The following is a 17211-nucleotide window of genomic DNA, read 5'->3' as shown; positions in this document are numbered from 1 at the left end:
CAGAACAAGAACGTCAGCGGTCGTCTTGTCCTGATAACAGCGGGCTGCAGCAGGGTATTAGATGGAGGTTATGAGGACCTAATGGACCTCGCTTAATGGTTTGTTATTTCCCCTCCAGTACGTTACAGTATCTTAGTGAGTATTGTGGTACTGAACTGTGATGCCTACTTCAGACATTAAGGAGAATGTAATCATGCAGAATGAACCCACGTGCATCCAAGTATGTCTTAGCTCTCTCCCTGTCTCTCTATCTATCTGTCTGCCTCTCTCTGTCTCCATCCATCTGTCTCTTTCTCTATCCATCCTTCTCTGTCTCGTGATATACATTTTTATCCGTCTTGTCCTCGCCATCTCTCTATCTCTCGATACATCTCTCTCTTACAGCCACTCGGCCCTGTTCACCTGCCCCGTTGCTCTCAATCTTCCCCGGGTTTGGGTCCCTGATTGGGGGGAGGCTGTGCAGAGGGTCCGTGCCATGAAGCACAACACTGGAGCCCTGCTCCGGAGGCCCTTCTAGTTGAATAAAAACCTACAGTCCTGCTTTAAACACAAACACACGCTCGCAAGCATACACAAACACGCACACACACACACACGCACGCACGCACGCACACACGCACATAAATGCACTCTGACACACCCACACACACACTCATTGTCAACCACAAGCACACACTAACACACGCACACACAACTTACATCATTCTTCCACACTAAATCTAGCAGAGCTGGGTTGATAATTGCCAGTGCCATGTCGACTCCCAATGGCATTTAGCATGTGGTCTTAGCTCACGGGCTGTCTGCTGAAGGAAAGATTAATGGCAGGCCGTCGAGGAGACGCTGCGGTGTGTTTGAGGTGGAAATGTGCTCCCTTGTGTTTATGTATGCAGGTGGAGCAGGTCAACTGAGCTACCAGGCTGGGGCTGAGCACTATTTTTGCTAAGGCTTTTTTTCAGAGTGTTTGTGTGTGTGTGGGAGAGCAGCTCCTCTGGGGGCACCCTCCGGAATCACTGTCAGGAAAGCGCTTTAGACCTCCCCCCTGCCCAGAGCCATTCTCTGTTGCTGTCTGCGTCTATATCTCCCCCTGCTCTCCACCCCCTACCACCTCCATGGCTCATCCTCAGCACCAGACGTTGTGAAAGAAAGCTATTATTATATTCTGGTATATTCCAAGTCTTAACAAGGTGCTGTTTGGAATCCCATATATAATCAAGTATCACAACAACACAAACATGTATATGAAGGATACACACAATAAAAACAAAACTTTACAGGGAAACACACACAACACACATATACAGGGTTACACTCAATAATATAATATCACACCTTGACACAGATACACTCAATAACAACACAAATTTACAGGGAATCACAAAATAGCATCACACATATACTGGGATAAACACAATAACAACATAAACATTTATACAGAGATACACGCAGTAACAACACAAACATGTATACAGGAATACACACGACAACAACACCGAATACAGGGATACACACAATATCAAAACACATATACAGGGATACACACAATAACAAAACACATGTACAAGGATAGACACAATAACAAAACACATATACAAGGATACACACAATAACAAAACACATATACAGTGATACACATAATAACAACACACATATAAAGGGGTACACACAATAACTGCAATCTTCCTTTCTACCCTGGATGGCGGGGACAGGCAAACTGCTGCCATTGGCTGAATGTGCACATAAACATTTGTTTTGGGCTTGGCCAAGAAAAGTTAGTTAAGCATTGCACGTTTTTCCTGGACTTCCTTCTGGACTTCCTTTTAAAATATGTAATCATTAACCAGTCATTTGAGCACATGACCATAAATACCTCTTCCATCAGCTCACCACACCTCTGATAACACTGTGTGGAGCTCTCAATCAAGTGGTTTCAAATAGTTTTATCGCAACATGAGATAAAAAATCTAAGCTTTTTGGGGGGAGAGGAGGAGCTAGGTGTTATCTCCAAGGTTACGACCTAGGGCAACTTTATGGTACTTATTTTGAGGCAATGTTGTGTACATAAAGAGTGCAAAGCACAACGTTATGCTATGAGTGTCCGTGAAGCTTAACCCTCTCTCGGATGCAGCAACCGCCCCTCTCGGCGTTCGTGGACCTTCAAGAACGGTACTTGAGTTTGGAGCAGAGCGAATCGTCCATACACTGGTTTGCAAAGACATTGGATGTTACACCAGATTTTCAAGATAATGGAATTATTTTATTAGCAGCGACCCAATGGCATGGATTTCTTTGTTAAAAATCGTGGAAGACACACTAACACAGAATAAATGAGTTCACTGGCACTTTCAGTGCAGTAACACGTCTATGCTTTCAACTACCACACACACGCACGCACGCATCGCACGCACACAGACGCACCCACACAGGACAGGCAAGTTCATTCGTTGACCTTTTTTCAACGGCTGAGCAGTTTTGCGCAATGCCATATTTTGCTCTGCCATCCAGTGCAGCGATAGTCACAGTGCATTAGTTTGGTGGAGGAAGATAAAGGCCAACTCCTAGTAGGAAACACAAAAAACTGTGGGCTCAAGGACCTTTCAGCAACACACACATGGGAGTACACAGATCTTCCCTTGTACCAAGCGATAGTTAGCAAGCACAAAGTAGAAAATTATAAGTCTCAAGTTATAGGAAAGGAGAAGATGGTTTCTTGACACAACGTGACTGATGAACAAGAGATGGGATGTCTTGTGTCTGTGTGAGGGGGGGGGCATTGTATACGGGAGCAGAGGAGGCTGTGTGTGTGTGTGTGTGTGTGTGTGTGTGTGTGTGTGTGTGTGTGTGTGTGTGTGTGTGTGTGTGTGTGTGTGTGTGTGTGTGTGTGTGTGTGTGTGTGTGTGTTTTAGTTTACTTTCTTCAGAAACTCTCTCCCCTGCCCCTACGTGTAATAACAAAGTCAATATTCAATGCTCTCAAGCCACTCAATCACACATCTGGTGCTCCTCTACTTGTTTAGCTATTTACTTTATTGCCTTTGGCCCAGCCTGTAGTTATATTGCGCCATATTATGCACGTGTGTGTGGAAGACATGTGTGAGCTCGCCTGGGGTGGAGTGGGACAAAAATTCTGCCCTAGCATTTTCTGTCCAGACCAGCCCACTGCATTATCACCAGACACTCCTCTCAGGCATACTACAAAGGAGAGTCATATTCCTTGATAGCAGTTAACAAATAAAGCACGTAACTATATGAACTCAAGGGGCCCTATTTTAACGGTCTGAAGCGCAAGTGAGAAGTGCGAAGCGCAAGTAACTTTGTGGGCGGTTCTATGGCGATGTCGCTATTTTACCGGCGCAAAAATTACTCTTGCGCCCGGCGCATATCTAAAAAGGGTTGGTCTGAAGTAGCCTAATTACCCGTAGGTGTGGTTTGGGCGTAACGTGCAATAAACCAATGAGAGTGCCAGCTCCCATCCCCATTTGAATCTGACGAGTTGATATATTGACAGCACGTCTGCAGTCTCCGATGAGACAGATGAACATGAAATCAAACTTCAAATGGCTCAGTTTATGGACAAATAATATGGCCTAATTCACACATGGAATAAGCTTTTCTCCCACAACTTCAGAAAACTTAACACACATATGATATGCGGTAACTGTGCTTCTATTTAATGATATACACAATACATTATAAACATCGTTCCTTATCAGTATTGTATGCATTATCGATATCGACTTGTGTTCATAATATTCATATGTCCCCCCGTTATTATACTTTGCCATGGACTGTATTATGCGTTACGTGTTTAGTTTGCGTGTGTTTAAACAGATGGACGCACAAACGCGCGCCCGCATTCATTAATAATTGTACACATGCACACACTCGTACCCACATTCATTCATTCTTTTTAACCCGTCACTCGCAATAAGACAATGTTTTCTCACAATCAAATACTCATCAATCCTAAAAGTTATGGGCATGTACACGATGTCTGTGTCAAGAAAATATGTATTTGCAGTACGGTGTTTGCAGATGCATTGATTTAAAAGTACAACTTATTACCGCTGTATCAGCTGTTCTTTCCCAAATAATTTACCCAGAAGGTGTGGCTAGGTAGATGAGAGTAGCAAAGTGTATGCGCGAGGTGCACAAGCAACATTATGCATGCGCCCTTAAAATAGCATCTGAACAACGCGCCACTGACTTTAAACCAGGTATTTCCTGGTTTGTGGCGAAAGTGATTTCTGAATCTGCAAAATAGCCCCAGGGAACATTTGCGCCAGAACACGCCTCCTCCTTTCGCTGAACCACCCCTTGGGGCGCAAGATCATTCCCTAATTTACCGACGCGTGGCGCAGGAGGGAAAAGAACACTCTGCGGCAGTTGCTAACTAGCAACAACACATGCGCCAGTGAGAAAGTAAATTGCGCCGGATGCAAGATAGGCCCCAAGGACTAAAATTGACCGCTATAGCAATCAATCAATCAGTCTTTATTCATTATAGTCACATCACATGAAAACAGAAGTTATGTCATGACTAGGGGTGGGACGAGACTAACAGGAAGAACCCTATGCTACCCTTTCAGTTTTTAGTCTGTGAATGTGAATATATTTTTGTGTAAGCCCAGCATTAGTTAAAACCAGACTCGGACAATAATAACAAAGTATCCTGACAAATAATCTAAATAGAAACATATTATAGACAGTATCAGCATTAGAGCTGAAACAAATTTTTTTAACGGTGACTCAGTCATTATGGAACCATAAATAGAGAAAAATAATAATTATCTATAGCTGTGTGAAAAAGTCTAAGACATGAATTACAGGTCTGAGTAGATATGCATTCTCATATACGTGTATGTGCACATTCAAACATCTGCACACAAAGATATGCAGATGTTTGAAATAAAAAATCATCATATTTTCACCAGGAAATTATCATAATCAAACCTTTTGTTTGAATCTGAGACAAAATAAGTTGCATAATAAACTCACAAAGTAAAGATTAATCTCTCTCTCTCTCTCTCTCTCTCTCTCTCTCTCTCTCTCTCTCTCTCTCTCTCTCTCTCTCTCTCTCTCTCTCTCTCTCTCTCTCTCAAGCATCATGGAAGAACTTCTAGCAGGTCAGGAAAACCTGTTTGACAGGAGATGATGGTAGCAGAGAATATAAAGAGAATTTTATGAATAACCAATTGTCATTTTATCACATATAGTATGTTTCTTCACATAAACCTTTAAACATACACATATTGCATTCCTCTCACCACATGAAATCAGCTCAGGAACCCAAAAGTGGCTCAGTTAATGATGGAGGAGACAAAGCAGGTCCTCAAAAGGGGACAGAGGGAAAACAACTCCTTAGGCTCTCATACATAGGGTGGTCAACCTAAAAGAGACATGGAAACATTATTAAGTCATCATCACAAATCAAGTATGAATTCATCTAACATTATACGACACATGACATACTCAACAAATCAGAGACGTTTCATTAGCCAAAAAGTGGTGAAGTGGAGGCAGTAAGAGAGCAAGTCCTTGAAAATGGACGGAGGGGGGAAAACTCCTCAGGCTCTCGCATTTCAAGTGGTGAACCTGAGAGGGACATGGATACATTATTAAGTCTCTAATCATCACAAACTAAGTATAATTTCATAAAAACATAAAAAATGATAAACTTACCATACTAGAGGAGACTCAACAGCCAAACTTTAGTGCAGTGAAGGCTGACACACTCCTCACTCTCTACAGCCTTTTCCCTCTCAGATGGTCTAGTCTTTGGGCTGCCTGCATTGGTCTGGCTCTCTCCCTGAACTGACCAGCTGGACTTTCCCTGAACCTGTCTGGGCTATTCATAGGGAAAGCATTTATCATTGGATGGGGAAATAACTCAAAACCACAGAATAATGGACAAGATAAAAGATTAGTTCATATTGAACTAAACTTTCACGAGCGTAACAACACTAATGGCTTTGTCATGTTTTCATTATGACACTAGTGTTTTCCAATGCAAAAAAGTCAGATCTTTGTGACAATAGCTGAAAATGCCCAAGACAGCACTATACACAGCCATTAACAAATTTACACAGAAATTAAAGTTACACACAAATTATACCTACGAAATAGTTGTCAACTCAGTAAACAATACATTAATTGAAAGATTAAAATAAAATCAATTACAAATATTGCAAATTAAACTATTTATTTCCTATAGGTTTACTGGTATTTTGTATCTCAAGGATCTCATCTGTATTTACAATACAGCTTGATTCTGCATCTCTATTTGCAGCTCATTAGACCATATCAATATTTACTGTTGCTATGGCAACAAGAGACTGCTGACGTGTTGTTAGCTAGCTTAGCTAAATCATCTGAACAATATAACCCATAATTTAACAATTGGGCATATTTAAACAAAATCAACCACAACTACCAACAGTCAGAGCCCTTCAACTCTGGGCTAATATGTTGTCACAAGTATGCAGTTAATTAGGTCACATCACATTCAATGTAAAAACGTTTTCTACTTTGTTTTGGACATGTCTCATAATGTAGCCTAGCTAGCCCCAGGCTAAGGTAACTTACCATGATACATGCCTCCACTCGCTCGTCTCCCGGCGCAGCAGCACCTGCTTGGGTGGTAACCCCGGCACCAAATAGGTCTGTCAATTTTGAACATTTAGCAGCTTCCACCTCCAGAGACTTCAGCTTTTTAAGTCGCAGTTTTTCAGCACCAACCATGATTGATTGACAATAACAAACTAGACCAATAATATGTGTCGATGCTGGCAACTGCTAGCCCTCTGTAGCCAATTGGCTGGCCCAATTGGGGGAAATTTTAGAGAGGGAGAAAAAAAAAAAACATAGCGGACAGGACCGGCCCACATTGGGTCAACGGCCCACCGGGACGATGCCCGGTATGCCAGATGGCCGGTCCGCAACTGGAGCTAGCCTAAACTACCAGTGTTCCTCTCCCTCCGATGCCAGAAAATCTGAATCTTGAGCGTGAACTGACCTGTAGGGGCTAGATCAACATTCCTCTATGTGGGTCTGTCTCCACCTCCTCCTATATCTCCCTCCATCTCTAACACTCTCTGTCTCTCTGTCTGTCTATCTCACTATCTCTGTCTCTACCTCCTCCTATCTCTCATTTGATCTCTCACTATTTGTTTATTCCACCACCTCCTATCTCTCCATCCATCTCACTATCTGTCCATGTCTCTCACTCCATCTTTCGCTCACATTTATTTTATACTCTCTCTTCTCCCCTTCCTCCTTCACTCTCTCCCCATCAGTTTTATTTTCTCTATGTGCCATTTTCCCTCAACATCTCTCCCTCTTAGTTGTCAATCTCTCTTCCCCCACTGCTGCGTTCAGCTGTCTCAGTCTGTGTGTTTGTGTGTGTGTGTCTCTCAGTCTTAATTAGGTCACATCACATTCAATGTAAAAACGTTTTCTACTTTGTTTTGGACATGTCTCATAATGTAGCCTAGCTAGCCCCAGGCTAAGGTAACTTACCATGCTATATGGTCAACGCAGTGTTAATTTTGTCAGCTATTTTAGATTTAGTCTTAGTCTTAGTCTTTTGACAAAAAAAATTAGTATATTTAGTCACATTTTAGTCATTGTTTTCCTTTGTAGTTTTAGTCTAGTTTTAGTCGACGAAAAGTCCTTACATTTTAGTCAACTTTTAGTCATTAGTTTTAGTCAAAATGTTTTCTCTTCTTAAACTAGTTCAATTAGGCTAACCCTATATAGGCTATATGGACACCTGCTAAGTTGTTCCACTCAAATAATAATAATAATAATAATAATACATTTAATTTAGAGGCGCCTTTCAAGACACCCAAGGTCACCTTACAGAGCATATAGTCATCATTCAAAACTATGTAAAACAGACTAGGAATAAAAGGAAAACAGAGGTTAAACATGAAGAATAATAATAATTAATAACACTCAAAGACGCCTAAAGTGAAGGGGGGACCTCACAAACCACCACCAATATGTAGCACCCACTTGGAAATAGAGTACTAAAGTGAAAACGTTACGTTGTCCTGGCAGCCGGATTTTCAGTTCTAAACAACCGAACGAGATGGCGTTCTCCATTGCTTCCATGTGTTGTTTCTTTCAAAATTAAAATAAGTCAACGCCCACCGGGACGATGCCCGGTATGCCAGATGGCCGGTCCACAACTGGAGCTAGCCTAAGCTACCAGTGTTCCTCTCCCTCCGATGCCAGAAAATCTGAATCTTGAGCGTGACCTGACCTGTAGGGGCTAGATCAACATTCCTCATTCCTAATTTTCCCTCAACATCTCTCCCTCTTAGTTGTCAATCTCTCTTCCCCCACTGCTGCGTTCAGCTGTCTGTCTGTGTGTTTGTGTGTGTGTGTCTCTCAGTCTCTCTCTCTCTCTCTCGCTCTCTATATCTGTGGCGTCCTCTCTCTCTCTCTCTCTCTCTCTCTCGCTCTCTCTCTATATATATACATATATTGTAGCGGGCCAGTGGGTGTGGGGTTTCCACGCTGTAGCGAACCCCAGCCGGACAATGGTGAAGCTTACAGATGTTTCAGAAGCCTTTATTTACGTTCAGCCGTCAGCCTTGTTTTGAGCATAAATATTCCTTTCTTCACATCTTTCTTCATAAACACCGTAAGAGCTACAGGACAGATAAATAACATTAATTAGCTCTTACACATATACAACTATCGCCATGAAGATAACATTAGCGCGGCTGTACAGCAACAACACATTTAAACACATTTTAAGTAATATAAAGTCTTAAACAAATTAAACACACAATACCTTGTTCCCATTCCAGCTAGGCACTTATTAATTACTACAAATTGTTATGCAGAGCAACCGTTTGTAGCCTGAATTCCTTCCGTAATTACACGTAATAACCTTTTCGCGCGATCTCCTTCAAGTCAAGTTACCTACTGTAGATTCAAACTTCCTGCGTCAAAATAAAAGACCCATGACGGCAAAATACAGTATCAAAATAAAAGCATGGAGAAAGTGGTTATTTTAACAGACCTTCATAAGAATTATTTACACTCCCACCAATCATGAGTCCCTAATGGAACAGTATACAGTTAACATTAAACACGAATGATTTTCTAACAAAAAAAATGACCTTCCTCATGAAAGTGCAAAAAAAAACAAATTATGTAAAGAGAGAACAAGTTTAATTAGTCTCCAATAGCAGGACTAGCCTTTGGACAGGGCGCTCGACTTCAGACATCTTATGGAGACGCTCTCCTTTCTTGCCAAGATTCCTGTCACCGAGGCAGATCTTAACTCTCCTTACTAGTCCGTCTTTGTCAATAGTAGTTTCTAAAACTCTACCTAATCTCCACTCGTTCCTGTGTGCATCCTCTCCTTTCATCATTACGATATCTCCAACTTGAAGATTTCTCTTCGGTGCATGCCAACGTTGTCTGAGAGAGATGTTGGCCAGGTATTCCTTTCGCCATCGACTCCAAAACTGTTCTGCCAGGTATTGAACATGTCGCCACCTTTTCTTGCCATACATGTCCTCTCTGACGAACTCGCCTGGAGGTGGTAAGGCCCTGACAGTTTTCATAGTCAGAAGATGATTAGGTGTGAGTGGCTCAAGACTATGAGGATCACTGAGGTTGTCAACAGTCAGTGGTCGACTGTTGACGATTGCCATAGCTTCATAGAGAAAAGCCCGCAGTGAAGCATCATTTAGCCTTCCAGAGGAAAGAGCAAGCGTGGACCTTAGAACGCTTCTCACCGTCCTAATCTGTCTCTCCCAAACACCTCCGACATGGCTTGAATAAGGTGCATTCATGCAAAAGTCACATTGTTTTTCAGCAAGGAATACAGCCAGCCGGTCTGCATCAACTTCCTTTAGAGCTTCCTTAAGTTCGTTTTTGGCTCCAACGAAGTTGCTACCTTGATCGGACTTGATCTGACGAACAGCACCACGCATAGCAATGAAGCATCGGAGGCCATTGATGAGGGCGTCTGTGGACATGCCATCAAGCATCTCAATATGAATGGCACGGGAGCTAAAGCAAGTGAAAAGTAGACCATACCTCTTGTTCTCCTTTCTTCCTTGCTTCGTGAGGAATGGACCAAAGCAGTCCATTCCACAGAAGGTGAAGGGGGGTGATGGTTCCACGCGTTCGGGGGGTAGATCAGCCATCCTTTGCTCTTCCGTTGGTTTCCGGTGCCGTCTACAGGTGACGCATTGACGAATGTGCGATGCTACTGCCCTGTTGATTCCTGGAATCCAGTAGCCGTGGGACCTGATCTCATTGAGGGTGAGGCCTTTACCTTGATGTTCGATTCTTTCATGGTGATGAGCAATGATCATTTTTGTAATGTGATGATCTTTGGGAATGATTGCAGGGTGCTTGATGGAGTTGGGAAGAGAAGAGTTGCACAGCCTTCCTCCCACCCTGAAGACACCATCTTTATCGAGGAAGGCATCAAGAGAGTGTAGTGAATTGTGAGAGGGTAGGGGGACCCCTTTGCTCAGCAGTTTCAACTCTTCTTGGTACACGTTTTTCTGCAGGTCTTTGATTATGCAATGTTCTGCATCTTCTCGTTCTGTTACAGTGGTGAGGTTGTTTGATCTGTTCTTTCTGATGCGCCTTAAAAGGCGTGCAACAGCTCGAATAGCCAGTGACCAAGATGAGAACTTAGATAAACGATCAACAAGGCTCGCTTGCTCTGTAGTTCTTGTGTTAAGTACCAAAGCACTTCTGACCTCTGGGTCTCCAATTATTAACTCTGGAATTTCATCTGCCGGCGGCTTCATTTCCTTGTGCCACAAGAACTTGGGTCCAGTGAACCAGGTGGATGACAAAAGCTCGCTGGGAGTCAAGCTCCTGGAAGCATGGTCAGCAGGATTCTCATTGGTTGGAACATATCTCCATTGTTGAGGGTCTGAGCTGAGGTGAATCTTCTGAACACGGTTAGCCACAAAGGTGTGGAATCGTCGTGCTTCGTTTTTTATGTATCCCAAGACCACCTTAGAATCGGTCCAGAAGACCTCCTCAGTGTCAGCTGATCCAAATTCCTCCTTGAGCATGTTGCTCATCTTCACAGAGACAACTGCAGCCGTCAGTTCCAATCTTGGAACAGTTGTAACTTTTGATGGCGAGACGCGTGATTTTCCTACAACTAAGGCACAGTGAACGTCTCCCTCCTCATTTTGTAGTCTCAAGTATGAACACTGACCATAACCCTTCAAGCTAGCATCTGAGAAATGATGCAGCTGTGTCTTCAAAACCTTCCCAAATCCAGCTGGTGAGTAAGTGCGGGGTATAGTGACATTATCCAACTGAGCTAGATCATCTCTCCATTTTTCCCATTTTGGACGGAGCTCGTCAGGGAGAGGATCGTCCCAGCCTGTGCCTCGCCTACACATCTCCTGAAGAATGATCTTCGCTTTGAGCAGAACTGGCGCCACGAACCCGAGAGGATCATACAAGGAGGCAACTGTAGAAAGAATGCCGCGACGTGTTGCCGGCTGATCCTTGAGGCTGACACTGAGACGAAAATGGTCGGACTCCACATCCCATTGAATCCCCAGGGCTCTCTCAAGCGGCAGTTCATCGAACGTGAGGTCCATATTCGTCACATTGATTGCTCTTTCAGAGGGCGGTATACTTTCTAGGACATTTCTCTCATTTGACACAAATTTGTGTAATCGGAGTCCACCCATGGCACAGAGTTCACGAGCTTCTCTGGCAAGCTGAACAGCTTCTTCGGTGCTGCCAGCACTGGTGAGGCCATCATCAACATAGAAATCCCTCATGATAAACTGTGAGCCTTTAGGGTAGAGGTCGCCATTCTCCTTAGCTAGATGCTTCATCCCGAAGTTTGCACATCCAGGGGAGGAGGCTGCACCGAACAGATGCACCTTCATACGGAACTCACTGGGCGGTGAGTTCAAGTCTCCTTGCTTCCACCAAAGAAAGCGCAGGTAGTTGCGATCAGCCTCATCCACATGGAATTGATGGAACATTTTTTCAATGTCACACATCAAAGCAACAGGGTAACGTCGGAAGCGGATAAGAACACCGCTCAAGTTGTTCAGCAAGTCAGGCCCTGAGAGGAGATGGTCGTTCAAGCTGGTTCCTTTGTGTCTGGCAGAGCAATCGAACACTACACGAAGCTTATCTGGCTTCTTTGCGTGCCGAACACCATGATGGGGAATGTACCATCTCTCAACTTCACTCCCACCGTCTTCGATCTGCTCTGCATCTCCCCTTTCGATGATCTCCTCCATGAACTTGACATACTGCTCCTTATACTTTTCATCCCGCTGCAGTTTTCTTTTGAGGTGGTTGAGGCGTATCATGACTGAGTTTTTGTTGTCAGGCATACTGGGTCTTTTTTTGAAGGGTAGAGGCATTTGGTAATGGCCATGTTTGTTTTTCTGTATGCCCTCATTTAGCTTGTTGAGGAAGGTGATGTCATCTTGTGACACTGTTTTGCTGTCTTCACTATCATCCTTGAAGTCAGATTCCAGAATGCGAATAGCGTCGGCCGGAGTTACCGGAGGCAGTACTTTAATGGAGATTTTGTGGCACAGGCGACTTGAGCTCGGCGGATCATAGCTTTGCGATGAGCGCCCCACAATACTCCATCCTAAGTCTGTCCGTACAGCATAAGGTTCCTCATCTCCTCCTAGAATAACCTGCCTTGGTGCCATGGCTCTAGAGCAGTTATAGCCTATCAGGAGCCCTATTTCACAGTCCTTCAGAGGTTGGATTTCTTCTGCTATTTCTCTGAGGTGACTCCATTGCTTAGCCGTCTCACAAGTGGGAATATGAGCACGGTTTACAGGTATGCAGTCCTTTGAGTAGGCAACTGGGAGATCAAACTGAATTGCAGAGCTGTATCCCCTTACACAGAGGCCGAAAACACTCTCACTTGAGAGAACCGTGTTCATTCCACTCATGGTCGTCAGCTTCAACTTCACTGGATACTTGTCAGCATTTAGACTGTCACTCACTTCTTGGTCGATGAATGTTGTATCGCTTTGAGTGTCAAGTAGAGCGTAGACAAGTCTCTCAGCAGTTGGGTTGTTTTTGGATGACACCCACACTGGCATCACCATCGATGTGTAGGATGAGCCTTCGCCTGCAACACTGAGCGACGTTGCAGCAGCTCTTTGATTTGTCGCTGCTTCTGATGAAGACTTCTCCTTCCCATAGTTGTAATCGTGGAGGGCCGTCGGATGTTTTCCTTTACAGTTGTCGCAACAGTGGCGATGACGACAGCTTTTTGCGCTGTGGCCGAATTTTAGGCATCCGTAGCAGAGTTTCTTCTCCTTTACATAGTTCCGTCGCTCTACCAACAACATTTCTGTAAACTTGGGACACGCATGAAGCTGGTGTCTATTATCTTGACAGAGAATACATGTTTTTCTCTGTTCTGACCCTTTGTTGAAGATGTCCGTAGCTGCTTGAGTGGTGTAAACACTGGCCTGGTTTGTCTTTGTGTCTCTGAGATTTCTCTTTTCAGCGTTAGAGTCTGATGAGCGAAGAGCATAAAGCGACGTAATTGGATTGCAGGCAATCTCAGCTTCAGTTGACACAAATATTGCAAAGTCCTTGAAACTTGGGAATTCTTGCCTATCGTTCAGGCTTCGTGTGGCTTGTCGGTTCCAGCGTGAAGCTGCCCAGTCTGGTAGTTTATAGACAAGCTTCTGGTTTTCCTCGCAGTCGTTTAATATGTCGAGACCCTTGACATGAGGCATGGCATCTTGACAGGCATTTAGAAAATCAGAGAAGTTTCTGAGTCCCTCGGCATCTTTAGGTTGTATCCTAGGCCAATTGGTAAGCTTCTCTCTGAATGCTCTCTGAATGGCAAAGGGCTGGCCGAAGCGACGAGTGAGCTTGTTCCAGGCATCCTGGTAGGCTTCATCATCGTTTCGGAAAAAGGTGCCATCTAGCACCTGGCGTGCTGGGCCGGCAACATACTTCTTCAAATAATAGAGTTTTTCAGCTGGAGTGATAGCTCTTTGGTCAATGAGCGAAGAAAACGATGCTTTCCATTCAGTGAATCGTATTGGATCACCATTGAAGACGAATGGCTCTGGAACAGGGAGCCTATTCAAGGCTATGCTGTCTTGAAAGACCTGAGCCAGTGAGGAAATGTCTTTATGAGAGGGTGTTGCAACATGGGATGGCGAGACGGCAGTTACAGGCACGTTCGTTGCTTCCTTATCCTTTTCAATGTTGATGCAGTCAGCAGCTTTATGTTCTGTCTCCTTATTGTACACATTCAGCTTGGCCTTAGCTGCTCGCACTTCCTTCTCTGCCTGCAGTCGCTCCAACTCATACCTTTGTGCCTCTAGAGCTATCCTCTGTTGTTCCTCTAACTCTCGAATCACTTCCCTTTGTCTCTCTTCGGCTATCATCATCTCATAATTGGTTTCCTTCACTGCTAGTTCTGCTGCTGCATCCGCACGCTTGGCCGCCATAGAGGAAGTCATGGAGTGATGGTCAGACTTGCTATGACTTGTCAAGGACGCGGCGGATCCATAGACAGACTTTGCATAGTCACGGTGGAGGAGTTCATGAAGGCGATGTCTTTCCTGCTTCTCGTTAAACTCAACTTCATCATCTATTGCTCTGTTGTGGGCAATGATAATGATTTCTGTGGTGACTGATTCACAAGTATCGACTCGTCGTCTGATATCAGTGGAAGGTGTGGCAAGATCTCGCATTTCAGAATATATGTTCATTATGTCTTCCTTACTTTTCCTAAGTTCTTCCACGAGAGGCCAGAGCTCATCATCTGGCATGTAGGACTTCAGTTGATCTCTTGCTTTTCGTATTTTGAGTTTCCATTGCTCGTACATGGAGAGCAGCCCTTTCTCCATTTTCTTGGCCTCCTCCGCTTGTAGTGCACGCATCTTCTCGGTAGGGTTCCGTGCACGTTCGGAACGTCTGGGACCTCCAGGTGGGTCATCCAGTTTACCTTGGAGATGACTCTGACCTTCTTCCACCACTTCAGTCGTTTCCTTCAGGCATGATGAGTCTGCCACTGAGTGGAGCTCCCTCTGCAAATCCTGAACTTCATGCTGAGAACCAGCCATTTGCTCCTCTGTGTCACTATCATAACCTGACTTTGACATTATCAACTCCTAACTCAGAATTATTAAGCCAGATGAAAACCCTGAAGCAGATAAGATCGAACTCTTAAGCAGTTTAAACATAGAATATCAGAACCCCAGTACAAAAATAACTAGCAGTTACATCAATGTGCAGACACTCAAATAACTGTAAATGTTCAGGTAAATAACATTATAAGCAAAATTTTCAGATAGCATGAAATGCAGTTCAATTTCCCCCTTTTTTTTTTTTTTTTTTTTAAATGTCCTTAATTATAAAGAGTCCACATGAATGTGTCCGTCTGTATAAACGTATCAACAGTTCCTTCGTTGCAGATGAGCAGGTGAGCATTAAATGTTCTCTGGTTCAGTTCAAGAAGCTGTTAATGTGTAGCTCACCTCATTGGAAGTACCGTAGACCATATGATATTGGGTAATGCTCAGTTCTGCGTCAATGAATGCGACTGTACTTGACCAATGCACCGAATCCACGAGACCGCTGCCCGGATTGCCGTAGTGGATCATGCGTTGACATGCAGGAACATGTGCTGCTCGATGACTCCATGTGAACAGCATGGGGCGATGTAGCAGCAACAGCAGCAGGCATGCAGTGAAGACCCTCCGTCGTGACCCGTCATGGCGGCAAAAAGTCGTCGAATCGATGTGGGTCAAGCTCTTACTGTAGCGAACCCCAGCCGGACAATGGTGAAGCTTACAGATGTTTCAGAAGCCTTTATTTACGTTCAGCCGTCAGCCTTGTTTTGAGCATAAATATTCCTTTCTTCACATCTTTCTTCATAAACACCGTAAGAGCTACAGGACAGATAAATAACATTAATTAGCTCTTACACATATACAACTATCGCCATGAAGATAACATTAGCGCGGCTGTACAGCAACAACACATTTAAACACATTTTAAGTAATATAAAGTCTTAAACAAATTAAACACACAATACCTTGTTCCCATTCCAGCTAGGCACTTATTAATTACTACAAATTGTTATGCAGAGCAACCGTTTGTAGCCTGAATTCCTTCCGTAATTACACGTAATAACCTTTTCGCGCGATCTCCTTCAAGTCAAGTTACCTACTGTAGATTCAAACTTCCTGCGTCAAAATAAAAGACCCATGACGGCAAAATACAGTATCAAAATAAAAGCATGGAGAAAGTGGTTATTTTAACAGACCTTCATAAGAATTATTTACACACGCCACCAAGTCAAATGATGCACACAACACAGAGAGCAGTTCAATAAGGTGATTTATTCAAAATAGACGAATAATTGTCACCAGGGTGGGGAAAAGGGTAATCCAGAGTCCGTAGTCCGTAGTCCGTAGTCCAGGGGTCGTCACCGGGAGGGTTCTCACGCAAAGCGGTCGGTACACAAATAATCTGTCAATGTTCAGGTTTCCTGCACTCTTTGGCCACACACAGTTCATAGAGGCTCACGCAGAGGCACTCCGAAGTAGGCTTCCCTCCATGTGGTTGCATGCTCCCTTTTATCCCCAAGCACTCCTGCCTAATGCACCTCAGGCTTGCATCGTTAAGGGAGGCAGTCCCTGTAAAGCTTGGGGGTGGAGCCAGCATGCTGCCACATACCTCCCCTCAATCACCACCCCTCCCTGGCGTCTGCCACACACCCTCCCCCTCAGCTCCGACCGGGAGGGAGGGGCGGTCCAGCTCCCCAGAGCATCTCTCCTGGATAGGGCATCCGCATTCCCATGGGCTGCCCCTGACCTGTGAACAACCGAGAAGGCAAAAGGTTGTAATGATAGGAACCAGCGGGTGACCCTGGCGTTACTGTCCTTATTCCTTGACATCCAAACCAGTGGTGCATGATCTGTGACCAGGGTGAAGTGGCGCCCCAACAGGTAGTACTTCAGGGTTTCCAGGGTCCACTTCATGGCAAGACATTCCTTCTCCACCGTGGAGTATTTTTCTTCCCTCTGCAACAACTTCCGGCTGATATAAATAATCGGGTGTTCCTCACCTTCATGTAGTTGTGACAACACTGCCCCTACCCCTGTTTCCAACGCATCCGTCTGCACCACCATTGGCTGGGTGAAGTCCGGGGTTACCAGCACGGGTCCTGAACACAGTGCGCTCTTTA

General features: G+C 44.3%; 1 protein-coding gene and 1 long non-coding RNA gene across 3 annotated transcripts; both read right to left on the bottom strand.

Annotated features, from left to right (window-relative positions):
* Window positions 1-5193: 5193 nt before the first annotated feature.
* Window positions 5194-6430, bottom strand: LOC115541018 (uncharacterized). The gene is made up of 3 exons (XR_003976255.1): window positions 5679-6430; window positions 5469-5591; window positions 5194-5385 (listed from the first exon to the last, which is right to left on the bottom strand). It is a non-coding gene; the product is annotated as an uncharacterized LOC115541018 (long non-coding RNA).
* A 2127-nt stretch (window positions 6431-8557) lies between these two features.
* LOC115540982 (uncharacterized) lies at window positions 8558-16302 on the bottom strand. 2 transcript variants are annotated; one of them, XR_003976248.1, is made up of 2 exons: window positions 8800-16302; window positions 8558-8653 (listed from the first exon to the last, which is right to left on the bottom strand). XR_003976248.1 is itself a non-coding variant. In XM_030352679.1 (2 exons), exon 2 carries the CDS (start codon window positions 15119-15121, stop codon window positions 9182-9184), a length of 5940 nt encoding a protein of 1979 aa, XP_030208539.1. In that variant the 5' UTR covers window positions 15122-15910; window positions 16057-16302; the 3' UTR covers window positions 8558-9181. The 2 variants fall into 2 exon arrangements, 1 of the variants encoding a protein (XP_030208539.1); XM_030352679.1 differs by having other exon boundaries at window positions 8558-15910; window positions 16057-16302.
* Window positions 16303-17211: the final 909 nt, after the last annotated feature.

The sequence above is a fragment of the Gadus morhua genome, chromosome 3, assembly GCF_902167405.1.
Source record: "Gadus morhua chromosome 3, gadMor3.0, whole genome shotgun sequence".
In the NCBI taxonomy this organism is placed as follows: Eukaryota; Metazoa; Chordata; class Actinopteri; order Gadiformes; family Gadidae; genus Gadus; species Gadus morhua.
This window is presented reverse-complemented; position numbering and strand designations above follow the sequence as displayed.